Source organism: Dipodomys merriami, unplaced genomic scaffold (assembly GCF_024711535.1).
Source record: "Dipodomys merriami isolate MVZ:Mamm:240054 unplaced genomic scaffold, mDipMer1.0.p SCAF_68, whole genome shotgun sequence".
Classification (NCBI taxonomy): domain Eukaryota; kingdom Metazoa; phylum Chordata; class Mammalia; order Rodentia; family Heteromyidae; genus Dipodomys; species Dipodomys merriami.
The window spans coordinates 5,777,556-5,800,360 of record NW_027206268.1 but is presented as its reverse complement, the minus strand read 5'-3'; the positions used below and the strand labels follow the sequence as shown (position 1 = coordinate 5,800,360).

The following is a 22,805-nucleotide window of genomic DNA, read 5'->3' as shown; positions in this document are numbered from 1 at the left end:
CAGGGCACGCCGTCCAGGTCGTCGTCCAGGCTCTTGATGGGAACCCCGTCGAGATCATCGATGGGCGTGGCGTCAATGGGAATCCCGTCCACGTCTTCCAGCGGCGCGCCGTCCAGCTCTTCTTCGATGGGCGCGCCGTCCAGGTCATCCGGCACGTCCTGCGCAACAGACACCGCTCTAACCCAGGACCCGCAGGGACGGGCTCACCAGGCCATACACCACGCCCGCCAGACCAGCAGCGGCCCCGGCCCTCCGTCACCCAGCATCAACCAAGGGCTGCTTGGGGCCAAAACTACAGGCGGCCCTCCTGTCACAGGGCTTAGTGAGTTTCTGTGGTTGTTTGAGCAGCACATCAAGAAGCCAGATGAGCACAATCACACACACACACACACACACACACACACACACACACACACAGACACAGACACACAGACACAGACACAGACACAGACACGCGTGCTCACACACACACAGACACACACAGACACACACACAGACACACACACAGACACACAGACACACACACAGACACACACACAGACACACACACAGACACGGGCACACAGACACAGAGACACACACCCAGACACGGGCACAACACGGGCACACAGACACAGAGACACACACCCAGACACGGGCACACAGACACACACACACAGACACACAGACAGACACACACACACAGAGACACACGTGTGCTCACACACACAGACACACACACACAGACACACACACACAGACATACACACAGACACACACACACACAGACACACACACAGACACACACAGACACAGACAGACACAGACACACACACACAGACACACACACAGACACACGCACAGACACACACACACAGACACACACACGCGCGCGTGCTCACACACCACTGAGGCTGGCCGTCCTAAGAGTAATAAGCAAGTTCACTTAAAGAGTCTCATGCAAGCTATGCTTTGGCTGAACTCTGGTCATTCTCATGAAGAGAAGTTCCAGGAACGAGGGAAGAGCACATACAAAGCTCAAAAGTAAGGGGAAACTGTTCATTGAAGAAACCAAAACAAGCCAGGCACTGGTGGCTCACGTGTCATCCTAGCTACTCAGGAGGCTGAGATCTGAGGATCGTAGTTCAAAGCCAGCCAGGGGAAAGAAACTCTGTAAGACTCTCTTTTTTTGGTCCGGTCGTGGGGCTTGAACTCTGGGCCTGGGCGCTGTCCCTCAGCTCTTCAGCTCAAGGCGAGCGCCCTACCACTTGAGCCACAGCGCCACTTCCATCTTTTTTCTTTTTGCTTAGGTGGTGCAGAGGAATCGAACCCAGGGCCTCATGCATGCAAGGCAAGCGCTCTACCACTGAGCCACCTTCCCAGCCCTATAAGACTCTTATCTTCAAATAAACCACTTAGAGTAGTAAACCGAAGTGGCCCTGTGGCTCAAGTGGTAGAGTGCTTGCCTTGGGCTGAAGAGCTGAGGGACAGCGCCCAGGCCCAGAGTTCAAGCCCCACGACTGACCCAAAAGAAAGAGAAAAGAAAGCAAAAACAAACTGTGGGTTGGAACAAGGAGGCCATCAAGGAGGATACTGCCGAAGGGAATGTGACAACACGCCGGCCTGAACAGGGGTGAAGATGGCAAGATCAGGACCCACTCAGGGGTGGAAGGGAAGCGGGGGGCCGCGCACGACACACCGTCCGCACCATGCTGCTGCTGCCTCCGTCCCCTGGTCACGGTCACTACACAGACGGCAGAAACCAAGGTGCGAGGCGCAGTGCGCCCCGTCTGGCGGGTTCCAGGCCGCGATGGTGTGCCTTCTCCTGGCCTGCCGGTGCTGGCCGGGCCCTCCCCCACACACCTGCCACGCGCCTCGCGTGGACCAGTGGCTCTTCAGATCCATGTACTCATGGCTACGTGAGCCATTCAGCTTATTAGACGACTTTTGTCTAATAAAGGTGGCTGAGCAAAGCTATGCTGACGAGGTTAGGCTTGTTCAATTTTTTTTGCTTCTTTCCCTTCTGCTTCCCCCCAGGGGTGAGGCTTGAACTCAGGGCCTGGGCGCTGCGCTGTCCCTGAGCTCTTCTGCTCAAGGCTAGCTCACTACCACTTTGAGCCACAGCTCCACTTCCCGTTTTCTGGAGCGGAGTCTTGTAAACCTTCCCACCTGGGCTGGCTTTGAACTGTGATCCTCAGATCTCAGCCTCCTGAGTAGCTAGAATGACAGGCGTGAGCCGCCAGCGTCCAGCTTTAAATGTATTTTCAATGTAATGATCAAGCCAATAAGACAATGGCTTTACCCAGGGCCTCCATGATTCTTTCCTACAAAGCTATCAAAACCCTTTTTGTGTCAGCAAATAAAACAGCCAACAACAAACCTGTCGTATGTAAGTTGGACTCCTGAGCTCTCATAACTGTAAGTAATAAAATCTACTGCTTAGTGATGCTTCTCCTCAAAGCAGTATTACTCACATGTGTAACATACACAACAGTACTCTCCTCCCCAAACAACCTTCAAGAGCAGACCAAGACAAATTGCTTACCTCTGCTTCCTTTTCTTCGATAATATTTACAAGTCCTAAGAATATATTCTGTAATTTGATCAAAAATGGTTCCGGATAGATTGCCCAATCTTCCCAGGCTCGGAAACAGGTCATTACCCGTTGCTAAAATAAATAAGAAACACACAGTGAATTCTGGGAATATTTGGGACATTATGTCTCAAACTTCAGTCTATATGAATGGCCATTACGACTTGCTAATGTCCTGTAAGCTGACATTCTTTTTAAAATTAAAATTTTCATTTCGTATCTTTAAAACTTCAATGTGAGCTGTCAATGAATGAGGGAAAAGCCAACCAAAATGACTGAAGAACCAGCAACTGCCTTTTACCACTTATGGGCGACACCCACACTGTGTGGACGACATGCCAGCCACATTCTGAAAAACATGTACATGGTGACCTGGGACAGCTGGGCAGCGAGTCACGAGTTCCGACGTGCATCCCTCACTGAACAACCGCCTCTGTTTCTGACCCACCGTCTCTGCCCGCTCCCTAGCATTTTCCATAAACTTATCGGCAACACGGAAGGTCAAACAGTTAAATGTAGTTATTTCAAATCCCTCTAAAATGACAATCACTGGGCATTTTTCCAAGCTTAAAAAAAAATTAAAGTCTTCTTCCCATGAAAAAATATATCCAATGATTAATAAGTTATTTATTCTTTGGCTTTTCTTAACACTAGTCTGAGTATAAGAAGTTAGAGAAAACTTGCCCTCCAATGCCCTCCTCCTATCTATGAAACATATTAGGGCAAAAATAGTAAAATACACATACCTTAAAGTTTTCAGATTGTAAATGGCCTTGAATTGTACGATAGGTAGCATTGAGGTCTGAAAATATCTGACATAACTTTGTTTCAAAACTGAAATTTAAATAATATAGTCTTTAAAACAGAATTGGTTTAAAAATCCCTATCCTGCTCACTATGCTGCCAATGAAGACCCCTCCTGGACCTGAAATACCTACCCATCATTTGGGAAGTCCTTAAAAACCAAGAGCCTACATTCCTATTATTCTGAATGTTTTTCCTGTAAAGTCCTCCAAGTCTTAAGTTCTCTCCATTAGCAAAGAAACTTTACATCCATTTTTTTTTTTTTTTTTTTTTGGGGGGGGGGGGGAAGGTTCCAGTCGTGGAGCCTGAACTCTGGGCCTGGGCGCTGTCCCTCAGCTCTTCAGCTCAAGGCTAGCGCTCTACCACTTGAGCCACAGCGCCACTTCCGGCTTTTTTCTTTTTGCTTATGTGGTGCTGAGGAATCAAACCCAGGGCCTCAGGCATGCAAGGCAAGCGCTCTACCACTGAGCTACTTCCCAGCCCCACACATCCAGGATACTTTGAGCCATCTAATCCAATCAAAAAGTTAAGTGACCTGGTTCAGGTCAAGTAACTCAAATGCAGTGACGGGAAGGCCCAGACTTCTCAATGTCATGGCCGTTAACAACTTTTCCCAGAATCCAGTTCCTGAAGTAAGGACAAGGGGGATTCTGTGAAAGTGAATATGCAGAATAACTCTCTACTGCTCGGGAAAACGTGAATAAGGAAAAATAACCACTACATATGATCTGTTTCAACTGATAATACGATAGCTAAATAAGCGATAAAAGTGGTTACTTCAACCCCTATTTGTGTACTGTTGTCAATAATTAAGACACTAATATAAAATCAAAATCTTGCAAGACCGAACAGTCCAACAAAGTCCAGCCTATTTTTCTTTAATTGTACAAAATAAATTCAAATGACTTATTAGTGGAGGAGGCTAACAAAGCAATACTCTTGTCTGAACTCCTTACTTCTATATGTAGAGATATATAGATAATATTTGACTGTTTCAAGAGTATTAGCTGATACCATTATACTTACAATTTCCTATAATATGAAGCATTGGCAACTTTGGCTGAAGAGTTGTACAAAACATCAGAAACCAAATATAATCTGGCAATCTATAATACCAAAAAGATAACACAAAATCAAGTTTAAATGCAATTAGCCAATACTGTATCTAAACAACTAATCTGTATTCACATTTCTTGGAATCAGTGGCAATTGGTAAATGTGTGAATATAAGTAAATAATCATTACTAATTAGCAGTTAAGAAACGTAAGGTCTCTACAACCATGACTCTGGCAATGATAAAACCTGCTAATTCTTTTACATTTCAACTTGTAGAAAACTTGTTCTCAGCAAAAAGTAGTCTGTCTGAGGCAGAAGGAAAATAAGATCACACAGGAAAGATCTCATCAGTCCAATATTTTCATGCCAACAGGAAACCAACTATAATCCAAAAACAAGTCAACTACCATCTCCTGCCCAGGCTGGCTTCACGCCCTGATCCTCATTTCCCAGCCTCCTGAGCAGCTCGGACGATGGGCCTGAGCCACAGGCGCCGGCTCTCCTTCTTGACTCAAGGTTCAGAAGGCAAAGGTCCTGGCGTACCTTTTTAGGAAGAGGTGTCTTTAGGATGGACAGCGACTCAGTAATGCAGTCCACTATTTCCTCGGCGGCTTCGGCATTATTGAGACAGAATACCATTGCGTCCCCAATGTCATTTTTCCTTGGAGTTAATCCCCGCAAGATCTCCTCTAATTTGTCTCGCTGTCTGAATAGAAAATTTTAAACTTATGAACATCTAAACACAAATTCCAAGGGGCATCAAAGCTTTTGCTCACAAACTAATGAACACCCTCCCAAGACAGAATAACTCAGACGCTAGGTTTTATGAGAATGTACAAGGAATAGGGAAGAATAGCTTCGTGGCACGAATGGAAGACTCCAGCTGAGGGTTCAGCTTTTGGCTTAAGTGCCAGCCCTGCTCTCGCGGTCCACCCAAGCAGCCCTTCCTAGCAGGCTCTCTAACTAGGCCCTGCCTCCAAGGTCAAGGCTGTGAACAGCTCACGTCTGGCAGGCTGACGGAGCTCTGCCAGTTACTCGACTGACCTAGGGAGCCATAAAGAGCAGGTGGAGGGGGAGGCGGGCAGCGTTGTGTTCTAACAATACCAAGAGGGAGGCAGACGTAGCCTGTGGACTGAATGTGGGGTGTAAAGGCATGATACAGACACAGAGACCCCCCAACACGGGGCTACTCCATAGCCAATACTCACACAAGCTCCTTCGTGCGACCAGCGTCGACGGACGGGACATGCAATGAGCTCTGTGAACTTTATATGCTAACAATTCTTAGGCCATTTCTTCAGTCAAGATACCCCCCGCCCTGCCTCCGACCCTTGAAAGACAATCCCTGCTCTGTGACGTGCCCGCCACGGCCGTGTCAGGGGACGGGCGTGCTGTGGACCGGGCGGAAGCACACCCTCTCGGGCGCGCGGCCCCGCGGGCAGGCGCAGCTCTTCCTCACCCTGCACTCAGGCAGTTCTACCATCAGCACTGCACACGGCCCTCTCCAGGGAGGGCCGTGACTCTCGCTGGCCCCACCCCCGCCCCGCCCCGCCCAGGCCTCCTTGGCTGGAGCCACACACCTGCTTCATGGACTCACGTGGAGGGTGGGGGTCCCCTAACTCTTTACCTTACACCAAGACCACCCCCCCATCGCCCCTCCCAAGCAGCTGCGATTACAGATGTGAACCCCCAAGGCCGGTCAGGTACACTTCCCAGCCTATCTCTGATTTTATCAAGGTCAGGAGGACGCACACTTGTATTTGCCGGGACGGTGAAAATTATAAGGCACATATAATAGAAGGTGTCATACTGTAGACATTCGCAAAGTCATTGTGTTTCCTAGTAAACTAGTCTTAAGATGTAAAAGCAACCACAAAAGCAACTTTTTCAGAATATACAAGAGAAAGGGGAACATCTTACTCTTCCTTCAGCGCCCCCTTTTTACTGGGCTCCTCTACGAACGCTTCCGTTTCTTGCTCTTCTGACATTCCGTGAAGGTAGGGGTTTAACGGGGGAGGCCTCCAGAAAGATCCGTTCTTGAACATACGAAAGTCTTCGGTCCTCCATTTAGTTGGAGAATCTCCCTAAGTAAATAAACATCCAGAAGTTACTGGGAAGCTCTAATGACTCAGAGTCAAGATTAACAAAAGTATTTAACTCTACTTGCCTGCAGAATAGAGTAAAGCTTCCACCTGTAGTATACATGGGCTGGTGTCTGGTTTTCGAATAAGAACCTAAGGAAAATGAAACAAAAAATTAATTATAGTGTTCTTTAAAATAAACAACAAAGACTATTGGCCTACTAAGCTCTAAGGAAAGCAAGGCAAGGACCCCAGCAGGGCAACCCTCGCCCACCCATCTGTAACGGGTGTCTCCACCCACGCTGCCCAACCATTACCGTTAACACCGACAAGGCAGCACGGTGCTGGTTCTCATCATTTTAACGTCATTTCCAAAGCAGTTGTTTACACTACTTAATGAACATTAAACTAGTGTCTTGGACACCGTATCAGTTCAGAAGATACACCATTCCCTTCCTAACTCACTTGTCCCAACTATGTGACTCTCTCTGAAAAACATAATGAAAACTATTTTCCTCTTAGAGAATGCTAACAAACAAAAAAAAAGTCATTAAATTAAATCAAAAAGGAACTGACCTAAGCACATTCTAGTCTATTTACTAAGACCAACTTCTCATCTGTCTACAGAAATAATCCTAAGGATTGAATTCTTGGTAACATTTTTTGATTTCCAAAAGTTGAAAGCAGTTTTAAATGTACAACTGAAGAGCTACAAAAGACAGTATACATATACGCATATATATATACACATATGCATGTGTGTATACACACACCTGTATGTATGTACATAATGGATTGTTACTCAGCCTTTAAAAGGAAGAGTTCTGGAATACAGCTACAAACTGGATAAACCCTCAAGTGAAATAAGAGACCCAGGACAAATGCTGTGTGATTCACCCCAGGTAATACATCCAAGAACCGCCAAATTCATAAAGACAAAGCGGGGGCAGGAGGCGCAGAGCTACTGAACATGGGTTCTGGAAGGGGAAAAGAGTCTGTCTAGAGATGGATGGCAGCAATGGCTGCACATCAACATGAGTGTACTTAACACCGCTCAACAGTGAACACTGTGTTATATTAGCAAATTTTGTTATAACTGTTTTTTTTTTTTTGGTCCGGTCGTGGGGCCTGAACTCTGGGCCTGGGCGCTGTCCCTCAGCTCTTCAGCTCAAGGCTAGCGCTCTACCACTTGAGCCACAGCGCCACTTCCGGCTTTTTTTTTCCTGCTTATGTGGTGCTGAGGAATCGAACCCAGGGCCTCATGCATGCAAGGCAAGTGTTCTACCACTGAGCCACCTTCCCAGCCCTGTTATAATTGTTATAGGAACAGAACTGTTATTGAATCACAGTTTTTAAAAAAGGCACACCTGAACATAGGGTTGTTGATTTCTCTGTTCATAATCATAGCTTCAAACATCGGCCCTTCACGTACAACAAACTCTATCATTCGATGTATCAGAGCGAGCAAATTCCTACAACAACAACACAGTTAAAGGAAATGGATTCAGACCTACCACTATAGAAAGCTACACTTGATCTAAGTTACTATAATTGTGCAGAAAAAGATTATTGTGCTGACTAACACAGAATTGGAGCCTATGTTAACATCTGTGCATTAGGAGGGGAGGGGGCTGTGGAGGGCGGGGGAAAAGGGAGGGGGAGGGGGGGGGAGGGGGAGCCACAACACAGCATCGTAGGAGTAGGACTGAATTTTCTAAATGCCACTTCGTTCTATTTTCCAAATGGAAAATATTAAATTCTGAACCACAACTAATTGGAAGGCTGCAAATATATAAACACAATAACTTAGAGCTCGTGCGTTATTGAAACCATCTAAAAACTTGCACACTACATGTTTTAAAGAAAATATTCCTAACCAAGCACTTTGTCATAGTATTAAAAAAATATATATCACAACCGTAACTATAATGTATGAAAATGCAATACTACGTGACAAATTTAAGGCCTGATTCAATAAAAGATCCACCCAATCGCCGTGCTTTTCTTATACGCACGCACCGGATGGACTTTTCATTAAATCTGACCTCTCATGAGGCAACATCCCTTTGGACCACACTTCAAACACACTTGAAACTCAGCACATGCACAGTTCTGCCTGTGTATTATCGACCACTGAAATCATTTCGCCAAAGCCTTGAGTAAATCAAGCCCCACTCTTTCCAAAACGGGGGACGTGGTGTGATGGCCTTTTCATTATCTTCCAATATTTAAGCCAAAAATCAATGTGAGTAGCTGTGTACTCATGGTATGGATTCATAGAAACTCTCTCATTTAAAATCTCTGGTAGGAGAATTCAAAGTAATTTCAGACAGTGATTATGCCGTCAGCTGCTGTTTTTTACTTAGAAGCTGCTTTGATTTCTCCTTTCACCGGTGCCCTCGTATGTGTTGCTGACAACTAACAATTGGGAGAGCAAAAGGATATTGGCTCGTGGCATAAGGCAAACACTAAGTCACATCTTTAGCATTCCCGGCTCAACTTAAGTTCATGTAACTGCTAGGATAGATATAAATATAGTTATAGAACAAGACAGATTGGTTTTGGCTCTAAGATGCCCTGCTTCAGAGTACCTGAACGGTAAAATTATCTCTTATGTTCAGTATAATTATAAATAGGTTTCAAATAAACCTATTTAAGTGGACACTACAGTTGTGGAAAAGAGTACTTTAATTCTGAAGGAGGTCAAAAATGTATATGAAGATTTAAATATTTACAAAGGGGAACCTATACATGTGAAATACTAGTTCAACAACCTTAATTGGTCAAAACAAAACAAAAAAAATCACTTAATTTGAACTTTAAATTCTGTGTCTTTCATGGAAAGTATCGATTGTCCTGCAAGTATGCAGTTCCTGATGTCCCCGTGAGAACGGGGTCTCAGCCTCCACACAGTTAATGACATTGTTTTGAAAGGGAGATAAAGTCATTATTCAGTTCCAAAATGCCAACTACTATCAGTCAAATTAAAGCTAAGGGGAATTTTGTGAATAGAATACATATGACCACTTACAAAGTGGACAAATGCTACACACCCAGAAACTTGCAACTTGACCCAGGTATTAAAGGTACATGAAGAAAGAATTTAGCAAGCTTAAAACCAAAGTATTCATTCTATCTGTAAGTTAAGATTTTTATAGCCAAATGTACACTCAAAATTTTGTTCAGAAATAAGCTGAGCCACACACATGAGATTTCTACTGAATATATGGTTTTGAGTACTAAAAAATTTCCTGTGAATGCTTTATCATCGGTGAAAAAAAATAACCCTCAATAGTTTTAAATAGGCTTGTAACTGATAAAAATCTATTTTTAGCAAGTTAAAAGCTCCAGTTTTTTAAAGTATTACATAGGATTACTTAAAATCAAAATCTGACAATTGGTTGTTGCTAACTTGAATTCAAGATTCAAGAACTGCAATTATACTCTATGTAAGTAATGTATCATTTCCTTATTTTAAAAAATGCTGATTTTTCTACCAGAATGCAACAGTGTAGTACAAAAAGATGTTATGTTTTAAAGTGCATTATTTTATTTTTTAAATGGAAATTATCTTATTCTGGGCAACCACAACAACAAAAAAAAAAAAAACAAAAAAAATTAAATTAAAAAAAAAACTGTCTCTCATTTACTATAAAACCACATTTATTGGATTGATCGTACCAATGTCTGGTCAAAAACTGTATACTTTCCCAATCCATCCCATGATGTTTCCTGGTCCCCCGCTGCCGCAGACAGTTCAGCTGGTGTTGCTCACCAAGGCCAATGTCAAAGAGAATTTGGTATTTTGTGTTCATTTATTATTCAACCAGTGTTGTGTTCCTGTGTTTGGGAAAAGGCTTAGCTTGACTGAGCAAGAGCACAACCTACGGCAGGAATTCTTCCACATTAATGGTATATTGAAAAAGAAAACAAAGAAAGAAAAGTAAAAGTGATCTAAACATCTTTGTTATTGTGAAAAAAATAGTTCCTAGTTATGTACAGTATCCTGGAATAGGAATTTCTTTAAAATCAATTAGGAAAAAAAGAACAAAAATGAACAAAACTATGCCTTCAGTAAGGAGAACTAAAGCCAAGGTTGTATATTAAATGCACAGTTCAAAAACTTAAAAAAAAATAGCAATAGATTGGGTCAAATGCTAACATTATCTAAAATTCACAATACATTTGATTTAAAACATCTATTTCCCCCTCACAATAGTTTAACATTATTAGACCAACAACTCAAGCTTAAGCTAATAAATACATTCTAACTTCTATAACGATGAAACTCCCTACACTGGTACCCATACAAACTAAAAACATCTAAGATCGCAAAGTATACTATAAAGTTAGTTAAATTTCACATATCCCCCCCCAAAAAGTACTGGGAAGGAACCATTGCTCAGTCAAGATGTTACCTTTTCCTCAACACCATTTTTTTTTAATTCAGAAGGGGATATTGTCTATATTTAGATCAGTAATAATAAAGAAAAACATGTACCTTTCTGTTGGGATAACCACTTTGACTATGGCTTGCGACAGAGTCTGTATATGAAGTCACATCAGATAATAAACATAGAATATGTGAGTATTGTTAACAAGTAACAAGCAAAAATATACATATGCATTGAAAATACTACACATCTAATGACAAGTTCTGCAGGCAATCACTGCATTTGAAGTAATTATACACTAAGCAATTACATAAATGCAAATGGATGTGTTCAGCGAACAATTAGTTCACCAAATGCAAAGATCCAGAACATTCCTGCCAGAATGCACACCAATGCACTGAAATAGTACTACACTGAGAATTATCAGATAAAGATTTTAATTTGTGAAATAATTAACTGTTTGCCTCTGACCACAGTTTACTAATTTGTTCCCAAGCCTTTAAAACCAGCCCTGTCATTTTAAGTGTAATTAAAACTCATAATAGAACCAACAAATTCTTGTAACTTCAAGTTGGTTTATGTTTAATCGAGAGAAATACTCACCCTTTGCATTTTAACTAAGTTAACTTAAAAAAAAATACCACATTCACTCTCAGGTATTTTAATATCTCACGACCTTGAGAACTAAGTTAGCTAGCTGACACCCAAACCATGTATTTAGGTGGCCTTTCTAATTGAAAAGTCACTTAGCCAAATACAAATTATCACTCTCTCAAAACCAAGTAAATTTTAGATACTGCATTTAAGCAAACTTGGATACAACACTGGACACAGGGGAAGAAAAACTTAACAAGTGGTCAAAAAAGGAATGGTAGCCATAAATAAAAATACAACCTACTATTGAAATAAGCATCTCCATGGGCTAAGGCCGGGAACACATCTACTTAGCTCTTTAAAGAGTTGCCAAACAGAATAAACACACACATTTTCTCCTCTAAGATTGTTGAAAAGAAATACTACCACAGATTTAGTATGCACAAATTAGGTCCAGACCCACGCACGTTGTCAAATTACCTTCTCAAAATCCTCCTTGTTTTTGGGCGGCGGCAGCATGGGGGCGCTGGGGTTTTTGAGCCGCTCTCGAGGCTGCGCATTGAAAGGTAGGCCGGAGGGGGGCGGGGGGAGCGTGTGCTCCATCATGGAAGGCGGGATGTATATCGGGTGAGGAGGGATCGGGACGGCTTTGCCCCAGCCTAACTTCATCTCAAAAGACATAATCATCTTTCCTGCAGAAAGGAGAGGGAGACACAGAAAGGTCCGGTTGGGGAAGCCCCAGAAGGGAATGGAACGTTTCGGCTCTCGGTGGTAAGCGCGGGTCCTCTGCACGGCGCTGCGCAGCACTGGGCTGGGGCTCCGGCCTCATGCCAGGTAGGAGGCAGGCTCTGTACTGCTGAGCCACGCCCCCCGGCCCCCAAGGGCTCTTCACAACTATGATGCTCAACCAAAGATGTCTACATTTTGTAACTGGATACAGAAAGGCCTTACCATTTAAATTTTTCAAAGCTCTCTCGGCATCTCTTCTATTCATAAAGGCTACAAAGCCACAGTTTCTCTCTCGTGCTCTTTCTTCATCAGTTCTAGGCCACATAATTTTTACACTAGCTAACGGTCCAAATCTTCCAAATTCTTGGCACAGCATTTCTTCATTCATCTATTGAAAACAAAGGGAGAAAAAAAGAGAAATCTATGCAGCAGCAGAAAGCACAGTTGTTTTTTGCTCAATGAAAAGCAATACCATTTGCCATTCAAGTAACTCTACAATCAAGGAATTACACACTGGTAAAAGTGTGCCCTTCTAAAACACGGACCCCCCCCGCCCCCCCGCCCCCCCCCTCCCCCCCCCCCCGTCAGAAACAATTCCGCGGGACTTGAATAGGATGCCCGGGTTGGAGGTCTGGCTTGGTGGCCAGCAAGTTAACTCCAGAGACTATTTCATCCTTTTTACTAACTTTAAAATCCTATCATTTCAAAGCAGCCTTCTTCCAGAAGCCCCCAGTACGATGGACATTAGTCCAGGTGTCAGGGCGCGGTACCTGTGGGTTGATGTTTCCGAGGTATAAGTTAGTGGTGCTAGGGTCTCCAACATCATGTGAGCCAGGCGCGTAATCGTCAAGAACTAGGGCAAGAGAGGAGAGTTATAACCTGCGAACACAAAGTCTGGACAATTTCATATGGACGAAAACAGCAAAAAACTGTATTACCACCAGATGATCGATTTCTTCTGGAAGGCACATCCACTTCAAGAGGAGAAAAGAGAAACAATGGTTAAGTGTTTAGCATGATTAATCATGAACAGACACATTAAAATAGAGGTCACTTACTAGACCGACGCTGGCCGTCAGAGTCTGACTGAGGTGGCTCAAACCGGCTCAACCTGCCTTTGGTTTTATGTCTCTCATCACGTTCTTCTTGAATTCTGTTGAAAATGGTTACAGTCAACTAAAACTGAGCTAAAATGTACTTGTTTAGGTAAAGAGAAAACAAGCTAACCCAAATACTACTATTTGGAATTGAAGACCAGTAATGACGATCAAGGTAAGTGAACACCTCAGGCTTAAGAGCAGTAGGAATAGATTTCTATTATTCTAGCAACAGAAAACTAAGCCCATTTTGAAGGTGAAGAGAAAATGTAAAATGTGACATTAACATGACAGATGACTTTCACTTGTTAAGTCTCACCACGGAGGAATGGTACCCCACGGTTTCCACAGCAAATTAAGAGTCTGACCATAAATAAGTGGATTAAATCCACACAAGTAGTCTTGCTGCTGGACTAAATGCCAACTCATACCCACACATGCTCCACTAGAAATCACTACACTATCTAAAACAACGTGTGGAAACTAGATTGCAATAACTGGCACACTTCATCCGTCACACAGACATTTAGTAATTATACCTATGACAGTTAATTCTCTAACTTACGAAACTTACTGTTTTAGTTCTTCTTTAAAGAGTTCCAAATTGCTTTTTTTCTTTTCTTTCTCTCCTTTCTTTAGTGGCTACAAAGAATACAAGAAGTCCAAACAAAAGAAGATTAAATGAACTATGGTTCAGTTAAGATAACTTTTAAATCATTTTTACTGTAGCCCCAACATATTTTTAATTATTGCAATTAAAAAGAACGTCTATTATCATTAAACTTCCATTTTCTCCCTGTTCCCTCAAAATAACAACTAAGCAATTAAAATTTAAAACAAATAACTAAAACAATTGGCAGTCTTCGATAATAAAGAAGCCATGAAGCCTACCCCCTGGGGTAATCCACAGACCTGAGCAGGGAGGGGAGGTTACAAAACTCAGAGTCGCGGGGCTGCTGTGTAACGCGCCCGCTCCGTAACCTACTATCAAAAATATGCGCTGAAAGCCATCAGCTTTGGAGGAGATGAAATACAAAACAAAAGAGTAAGAGCGTTAGAATTCCCCTTTCAAAGTGCTTTTAAGCTACTCTGGAAATGTGTCTTTCATTCTGGGGAAAGGAGGGTCTGTCCAGCAGTGCTGTGCAAGTGAACATCCACCCCAGGAAGAATGAATGGAGCTGCACCCCACTTCGTGTGACATACGAAAAGACTCCAACAGTCACAATCCTGGAAGCCTCAAAGTCTTAAGAGAAAAACACAGGACTACACCCATGATCTTCCAATGCACAATGGATTCTTAGACATGATACCAGAAGCAAAACCGGCAACATTTTCACTAGAATTTAAGATGTATGTGCTACCTTTCAAAGTAGCATCCACAGAGAAAGGAAACAAAACAGCAAAAAGAGACAACCTACAAATGTGAGAAAATCCTAGCAAGCTAAACATCAAATGACTAATATTCATATGAAGGGCTCCAAAAATTGCACCATGAAGGTCATCATTCAAATGGGCAAGCTAACAGAACAAGCGGTTTTCTAAAGTAGAATTGGCAAATAAATACTGACAAAATGTGCACCATCCTCAGCCATAAAGCAGATCGAAACCACGCGGACACTCCGCCATGGGCAGTCTGCCGCCCTCAGTGAGAATGGCGGTTATCAACAACACAAGTGACAAAGGCAAAGACCAAGGGGGAGACCAAGGGGGAGAGTCTTGTACAGTGTTAGTGGGAATGTAGCTTAGTACTGCTACCACTGAAATCAGTATGGAACTTCCTAGAGGAACTGAAATGAGAAATCAGACATGGGAGTGGAGACAGGATAACTCAACATTCACATCTGCTGCAGCACCAGTCACGTGAGGCCGGCCCTGGACTGAGCCTACGAGCCTCGATGGGCGGAGTAGGAAAATGTGGCGTGCACACACACACACACACACACACACACACACACACACACACACACACACACACACACACACACACACACACACACACACACCTACAATTTAGCCGAAAAGAACCAAAGTATGTCATTTTCAAGAAAATGGAAGATCATCGTGTTGAGCAAGATAAACCAAGTTTGAAAACAAAATACATTTGAAGAATCTAAACTTAAAACAGTATCGATAATGACATGAGCGTAAAAGGGGGGTAGATAATCAGCAAGAGCAGGGAGGAGGAAAGAAAGTAGAGGATAAGGTTGTTACACGTGCATTTGGGTGTGTGCATGTGTGTGTACATGTATATATAGGAAGACAGCACAATGAAACCCACAACACACTGTATGAAAAAGGGGCGTGGTGGAGGGACAGTAACAGGGTGAAGCTGATCAAGGACACTTTATGCATCTATGGGAATACCATAAAACCTTTTCAATGATTAATGTCAGGGAGGGAGGGAGGGAGGCCTTTCTATTCAATGTAATCATATTTATTCACCAAAATTAGACAACAAGTAATACGACCCCATATCTATTTACTATCCTCCACAAAAACCTCACTCTAAAGAATGAAAGAGAATACTTAAAAGATAGTACCATGACTTCTGATTGTAATTTCCAAAAAGTCCACATCGCTAGCAATTATTTTACATTTATAAACACTCAAAATACAGCACTTTTGAGTTGCAATCTCTATAACCTGAGTACAGGAACCACAAATGCTCAAAGTATCTGCACATCCTCCTCTGATTTATGACCTCTCATCTGCACAAACTACTGAGGCAGAAAGCACCAGTTCTGAACTTACATCCCAAAACACCTGAAGACAAAACAACCCAACTTCTGCTTAAAGAAGTATCACGGACAGTGTCAATGCCAAACACAAATGGTGTGACTTACGGGTTTTTTTGTTTCAATCACAAGAAGAGATGGTGGTCTCTCATTGGATGACTGATTTGGAGGATTTTTTTGATCTGCAAACCTTGAAGATGGCTTATAGATTTTCCCTCTTTTCTCATCTGTTTCATGTTCTTCTGAAAGTTAAGATACTAAGTTACAAAACTAATTTGATACCTTCTTTGCTCTTTTACTTCAAGATTATGAATATGTGTTTGGCATTAAGATTCAGCACGACAGATTAATTAAAATGGAAATTTAAGGATGACGTTGTTCAAAAAGAATTGACTCATTACCTGACTCCTGAAATGACAACTACTCTGTACAACACCTTTACAAGAAAATTACTTCTAAAACCTTAAACGTAAGCACTAACACTTCACCCTCAAAAATACTAATGCAACCAACCACTCTGTACGCAGGCAGAACTGAAATACATTGAAGTATTTGTGAAGTACTGGGCTGTGGTCAAACTTGAAAGGTATTAAGTACTATTTAAATCGTCTGGCCAGTGCCTTTCTTTATCACCTCAGCCCTTTATTTTATCATCACTGCAGCCACTAGAGGGTGCTATTAGAAAACAGGTGAACTTCAAACTCCCATGTCTCCTTCCACGGTAACTAGGTCAAGGACTGCAGGACCGGGGTTGTGTGTGTACTCACCTTTGGCATCTTCCACAGGAACCACCCCCAGTCACCAAGGACCAGAGTGTGTGCCTTCACCCTCGGCATCCTCCACAGGAACCACCTACCTGCAGTCCTGTGAGGATCGGGGTGCGCGCTCACCTTTGGCTGCATTGACAACTCCTCCGCGAACAAACGTCTTTACTTTGTTACCATCGCTTCCTTCAAAAGCAGCAAGAAACTCCTCATAGATCTCAGCGGCCGCCTTCTCATCCTCCTGAGCACACAAGGAACATGAGAGCATGAGAAGGCGGGCCAGGAGGGTGATGGTGCTACCTGCAATCACACCCACTCCACTCGGGAACCTCAAGCAAGAAGCGGGGTGAAGGGGAGCCTGCTCAGGGAGGTGGCTGGGGGTGCAGGTCAAGCGGAAGAGGGCTGATTTAACGACATGGGTGAGGCCCTGGATTCAGATACAGCTGCAAATACCAATGCAAAGCAGGGAGAAACGGCTCACAGCTGTCACTCTAACTACTCAGGAAGAGCCAGGCTCCAAACCAGCCCTGCCAAAACCCTCACAAGTCCTCAACTCAACGGATACAAGCTGAGCACGGTGGTACACACCCGCTATCCCAGCTACATGGAAAGCACGTAGCTCAACATAATTTTATACATTACCTTTTTCTTTAATTCCTCTTGTTCTTTCTTACTTAAGGTTCGCTTCGCTGTGCTCATTTTTCCAATACTGAATGCTTTAAGTTTGTTTTCTAGAAGAGGCTATGAAAAGAAGGAAAAGGCATGTCTTTACACACACATTAATGCGATCTGTAAACTTAATGCCTACCTTAGCTGATACACAAGCCTTTGAAATGGATCATTTTTTAAAGGTTTGGTTGTAAAGAAAAGCTGGTACTGTCCGAAGTGTCAGGTGCCTATGATTTTACTTCCTAGCTCAAGGTCAGTAACAGCCAAAAGCCACATACCAAGTCTCAGAGTAAGAATAAAAGTATAGGGGCTGGGAAGGTGGCTCAGTGGTAGAGCGCTTGCCTTGCATGCCTGAAGCCCTGGGTTCCATTCCTCAGCACCACATAAGCAGAAAAAAAAAGCCGGAAATGGCGCTGTGGCTCAAGTGGTAGAGCGCTAGCCTTGAGCTGAAGAGCTGAGGGACAGCACCCAGGCCCAGAGTTCAGACCCACGACCAGACCCCCCCCCCAAAAAAAAGAATAAAGTATATGAAGAGGAAAAACACAGGCATTTCTAGGCAAAAGCAGCAATGGGAGAAAACAGATACCAAATATGGACATTAAGGCACATTTCCATAGCCCATGGCACCTCCCATCTCTAACAGCCTCTGCCTTTATGCATCTTTTATCACTTAGTATACTGCCTTACTCTTCACCAGCAGCTCTGGTATTTACGAACAGTGTCCTTTGCTGGAATGTGTGACCTACAGTGGGTATAGGGTTCAGTGCAAGTACACTTACACTGATTTTGAACACACAGAGTATCCTTAACAAATACAAAACCTGAAATTTCTTGGACACTAACATGATGCCATCACTGGACAATTCCACATTAAACCTCCTTAAGGGGTTGTGATCAGAGCAAAAGTGTACTGGAGACACAGAAGAAAATGACCTTTGGGCTATGACACAAAAAAGGATTTCCCATTTAGACTTAGATCCCATGCCCCAGATCCTTCATGAATATGCAAATAACTCCTAAACCTAAAGCACTATAGATATGGGATATTCAACCCATATAAGAAAACAGAGCCCTGCACCAGTGGCTCACTCCAGTCATCCTAGCTACTCAGGAGGCTGAGATCTGAGGATCACTGTTCAAAGCCAGCCTGGGCAAGAAAGACTCTAATCTCCAATAAACCACTCAGCAAACCAGAAGTGGTGCTGTGGCTCACGTGGTACAGCGCTGGCCTTGAGCTGAAGAGATTAGGGACAGCGCCCAGGCCCAGAGTTCAAGACTCATGACTGACCAAAAAAAAAGAAAAAAAAAAATCTCAGAAAAGTAAAAATGCATTTTTGCTTTGAATTATTGATCAACAAGGCAATCTGTGGTCAGTGGTTAATAACTGCTGATTGGCCATGCTCTTTATTGTGTTTTCCAAATGGATAAACAAAGGAAGAGAGCGCAGGACAGCACGCTCGCACTCTGCCCGGCTGCCTGCAGGGAGAGCCAGCTCTGGGCACGAGGAGTCTGTGCACCCATCTCGGGTGTCTGGGACTTAGCACCCCACAGTCACAAAGCTCGCGACACCACACCACATTCTGCCAGGGAAGAGGAAAAGCAACAGCTCTCCTTTTCTATCTGTACAATACCCACTCTGGAAAGGTTCTGATGAGGAGAGTCACAAAGGCTTTCCCGGGCACTTTCATTCCTGTAATTATGTTTCCTTGGGCTCTTGGGCCGCGTCCGGCTTGGTGCATCACTGTCTGAGGGTCCAGAGGCATCCATCTTTACAAAAGGTTAAACACATATTAAAAATCACACACAGCGTTCTGAAAACTAGAAGTAATCCAAGTGTATAAATACTGACAAATCTCATTACGCACTATCCAAACCATATTCTTCAATGATCAACATTGCTTTCATTAGCCAAGTCCTTAGGAACACGAACATTTTCAGTAATTCTAACTTGCAGTCGAAAGCTCAAAAGGCAGATTATAGCTATAGTTATTGTTGAAATCATGGGTTCTTGCTGTCATTCCCAAGAAACATCTCCCAAACAAATACCTAACTCTGAGTCACCAGTTGTTCTTTAAGAATGGATTCCACTGGGGCTGGGAAGGTGGCTCAGTGGTAGAGTGCTGGCCTAGCATGCATGAAGCCCTGGGTTCAATTCATCAGACCACATGCACAGAAAAAGCCGGAAATGGCACTGTGGCTCAAAAGCTCAGGGACAGCACCCAGGCCCTGAGTTCAAGCAGGACTGGCCAAAAAAAAAAAAAGAACATATTCCATGAAAAAGCAACTCATTTTCCACTTTCAATTCAAACCATCACACAAGTCCTCCTCTCGAGATAAACTTCACGCTTTGGTTAGTAGGTTATATGTACTTGTTATTCATGTCATATTAAAAAGTTCCATTCGCCGGGCACCAGTGGCTCACTAGCTATTCAGGAGGCTAGATCTGAGGATCACAGTTCAAAGCCAGCCTGGGCAGGAAAAGTCCGTGAGACTCTTAGCTCCAATAAACCACCAGAAAACCAGAAGTAGCGCTGTGGCTCAAGTGGTAGAGCGCTTGCCTTGAGCTGAAGAGCTGAGGGACAGCGCCCAGGCCCTGAGTTCAAGCCCCACAACCGACCCCTCCCCCCCAAAAAAAGCTGTAAACAAAATGTATGTGCGCCACAGGGCAATGCTTCTCTGTACTTTGGAACATGATGCCACAAGAAGGAGTGGCATCTCCTTAATCCTTAAGGAGAGCTATTTTAACGGGTATAAAATGTAGTAAGAAAAAAAGTGTATGCACAAACATTTTAAAACACAATAAAAATTAATATGAGGTTTCTAACATGGTTTGAAGGAGCTAAGCTATACATATCAGAACAGAAAAAAAGGAGGGTAAATGAACCTTTGGTACAGTGTACACATCAGTATGGTAATCTTCTACTTACATGTGCATCCGAAGACCCAGATGAATGAGCATCCGATGATCTCGTCTGCAAATGTTAAAAGGAACCGTTACTAAGTGTTTCTAGGTTATACAAAAGTAATCTTCCCTAACTTTTACCAACTTTTGTCAGCTAATAAAACTGAACAAAGCCAAGTTGACTTATGATGATTGTGATCCAAGGCAAACATGTTTCAAGACAATTCTTTAAAACTCAGAATGTACATTTTCCAAAATAATATGCTATAAGTGTTAATGAAATGTACCTGAGACACAGCTACTCTTTTTTGTGCCTCAGGCTGTGGCTTGGCTTTTTCACTCAAGGATGGTGCTCTACCATGTGAGCCAAACCTCCACTTCTTGCTTTTTGTTAATCACAGCTAAGAGACGCTCAGACTTTTCGGCCTGGGTGGGCTTCCAACCTGGATCCTCAGATCTCAGCCACCCAGCACCCGGCCACAGCTCCCTTTTTATAGTGTACACTGGAAACACACCACTATTTTTACAAGGCTATTTGTGCAATCTCAGGTCATAAGATCAACTACTGCCCCAACACTGCTGGGGCAGCGACTTCTTGGTACACAGCAAAGAAACCTCACTTCCCCCCTCCAACCGCCCAAAGCCAAATAAAGAAACAGGTTCTAGCAGCAGGAAAATCTACCCCTTAGCTCTTCTACAACATATGCATCAGGGTTCGCGCATGTGTGCGAGAGGGAAGGATTCAAGTTCTGCTGAGAAACAGCTGAAGAGGAAAAGATAATCAAATCTCTAATCCTAAATCGGTATCTAACAAGCTAGCTGGTGACCCAGGAGAGAATCCAATGGTCAAATAATGACAATGACAGTGCTAACAGTTACAATTTCACATTGATTTCCCTTAATTGATTTACATAGCAGACTACACACCCATAAACTTGCTCTTTGCCTGTCTGTCTGTCTGTCTGGACAAAGAAGCTGAGTTGCAAGGACAGTGACCAAATAACACATGAAATTTCTCTGAAATGTTTACTTGAGGACTCAAATGTAAACCTGGTCAATGGCCGATTTTACTTTTGAAGATATTGAGTAGTGAGATTTTATCTGCTTTTTTTTTGGTGGGGGGGGGGGGTCAGCCATGGGGATTGAACTCAGGGCCTGGGCACCATCCATCCCTCAGCTCTTTTGCTCAAGGCGAGCGCTCTACCATTTTGAGCCACAGCGCCACTTCTGGTTTTCTGGGGTCACTGGAGATGAGAGTCTCACAGACTGTCCTGCCCGGGCTGCTTCTAACTGTGATCTCACATCTCAGCCCCCAGAATAGCAGGATGGCAGGGGTGAGCCACCACACCCAGCTTTCTTCACATTTTTATTACTGAGGCCAGATGATGAGGTGCAGAAGGTATGGTAGCACACGTGTCATCTCAGCACTCACGAGGCTGTTACAGAAGGGATCACGAGTTTGAGGCTAGCCTGCGTTACATAGCGGGACCTCGTCTGAAAGAAAGAAGTGGCTATAACTGCTCCTGTTGAGATGGAGAAAGCTGGTGGCTTACAGTTCCTCAGCAGGCTGAGATCCCCACTCTTAGGTCTGAAGCTAGTCTAGGCAGGAAAATCCAAGAGATTCCATCTTGAAAATAAGCGGCAAAAAGCTGGTCAAGAGCTGGCGCCAAAGCCGGACGCTGGTGGCTCACGCCTGTAATCCTAGCTACTCAGGAGGCTGAGATCTGAGGATCGTGGTTCAAAGCCAGCCCGGGCAGGAGAGACCGTGAGACTCCTATCTCCAATAAACCACCAGAAAACCGGAAGTGGCGCTGTAGCTCAAGTGGCAGAGCGCTCGCCTTGAGCTGAAGAGCTGAGGGACAGCGCTCAGGCCCAGAGTTCAAGTCCCATGACCGACCAAAAAAAAAAAAAAGGAGCTGGCGCCAGTGGCTCACGCCTGTCATCCTAGCTACTCAGGAGGCTATGATCTGAGGATCACGGTTCAAAGCCAGCCTGGGGCAGTAAAGTCCGTGAGACACTCATCTGCGATAAACCACTAGAAAACCAGAAGTGGAGCTGTGACTCAAGCAGTAGAGCGCTCACCTTGAGCTGAAGAACTGAGGGACAGCGCCCAGGCCCTGTGTTCAAGTCCCATGACCGACAAAAAAAAAAAAAAAAGCTGGGCAAGAAACATGGCACTAGCCAAGCAAGCAAGCAAGCCAAGCAAGCCCAAGGCCCTGAGTTCAAAACTAAGGTAACAGAAAAGGGAAAGAAAAAAAAAAAAATAAAGCAATGAGGGCCCATGCCTGTAATCCTAGCTACTCAGGAGGCTGAGATCTGAGATCACAGTTCCAGGCCACCCCAGACAGGAACGTCTGTGAGACTCTTATCTACAGCTAACTGCTAGAAAACCCAAAGTGGAGCTTTG

General features: G+C 43.7%; 1 protein-coding gene across 3 annotated transcripts in view; it reads right to left on the bottom strand.

Annotated features, from left to right (window-relative positions):
- U2surp (U2 snRNP associated SURP domain containing) overlaps nt 1-22,805 on the bottom strand; it is a 38,580-nt gene that overhangs the window by 9,762 nt on the left and 6,013 nt on the right. The window contains exons 2-21 of one of the 3 annotated variants that reach the window (XM_070005576.1): nt 20,424-20,468; nt 19,132-19,263; nt 17,470-17,568; nt 16,954-17,068; nt 16,172-16,305; nt 13,903-13,970; nt 13,290-13,384; nt 13,170-13,205; nt 13,002-13,084; nt 12,454-12,619; nt 11,983-12,194; nt 11,016-11,059; nt 7,882-7,986; nt 6,601-6,667; nt 6,354-6,517; nt 4,977-5,139; nt 4,403-4,482; nt 3,319-3,406; nt 2,525-2,647; nt 2-158 (exon numbers count right to left, since the gene is read on the bottom strand). In XM_070005576.1, coding sequence (XP_069861677.1) covers nt 2-158; nt 2,525-2,647; nt 3,319-3,406; nt 4,403-4,482; nt 4,977-5,139; nt 6,354-6,517; nt 6,601-6,667; nt 7,882-7,986; nt 11,016-11,059; nt 11,983-12,194; nt 12,454-12,619; nt 13,002-13,084; nt 13,170-13,205; nt 13,290-13,384; nt 13,903-13,970; nt 16,172-16,305; nt 16,954-17,068; nt 17,470-17,568; nt 19,132-19,263; nt 20,424-20,468 — 2,176 coding nt within the window. Of the gene's footprint in view, nt 1; nt 159-2,524; nt 2,648-3,318; nt 3,407-4,402; nt 4,483-4,976; nt 5,140-6,353; nt 6,518-6,600; nt 6,668-7,881; nt 7,987-11,015; nt 11,060-11,982; nt 12,195-12,453; nt 12,620-13,001; nt 13,085-13,169; nt 13,206-13,289; nt 13,385-13,902; nt 13,971-16,171; nt 16,306-16,953; nt 17,069-17,469; nt 17,569-19,131; nt 19,264-20,423; nt 20,469-22,805 lie in introns of those variants that run through there. The other 2 variants (XM_070005577.1, XM_070005578.1) reach the window with 2 other exon arrangements.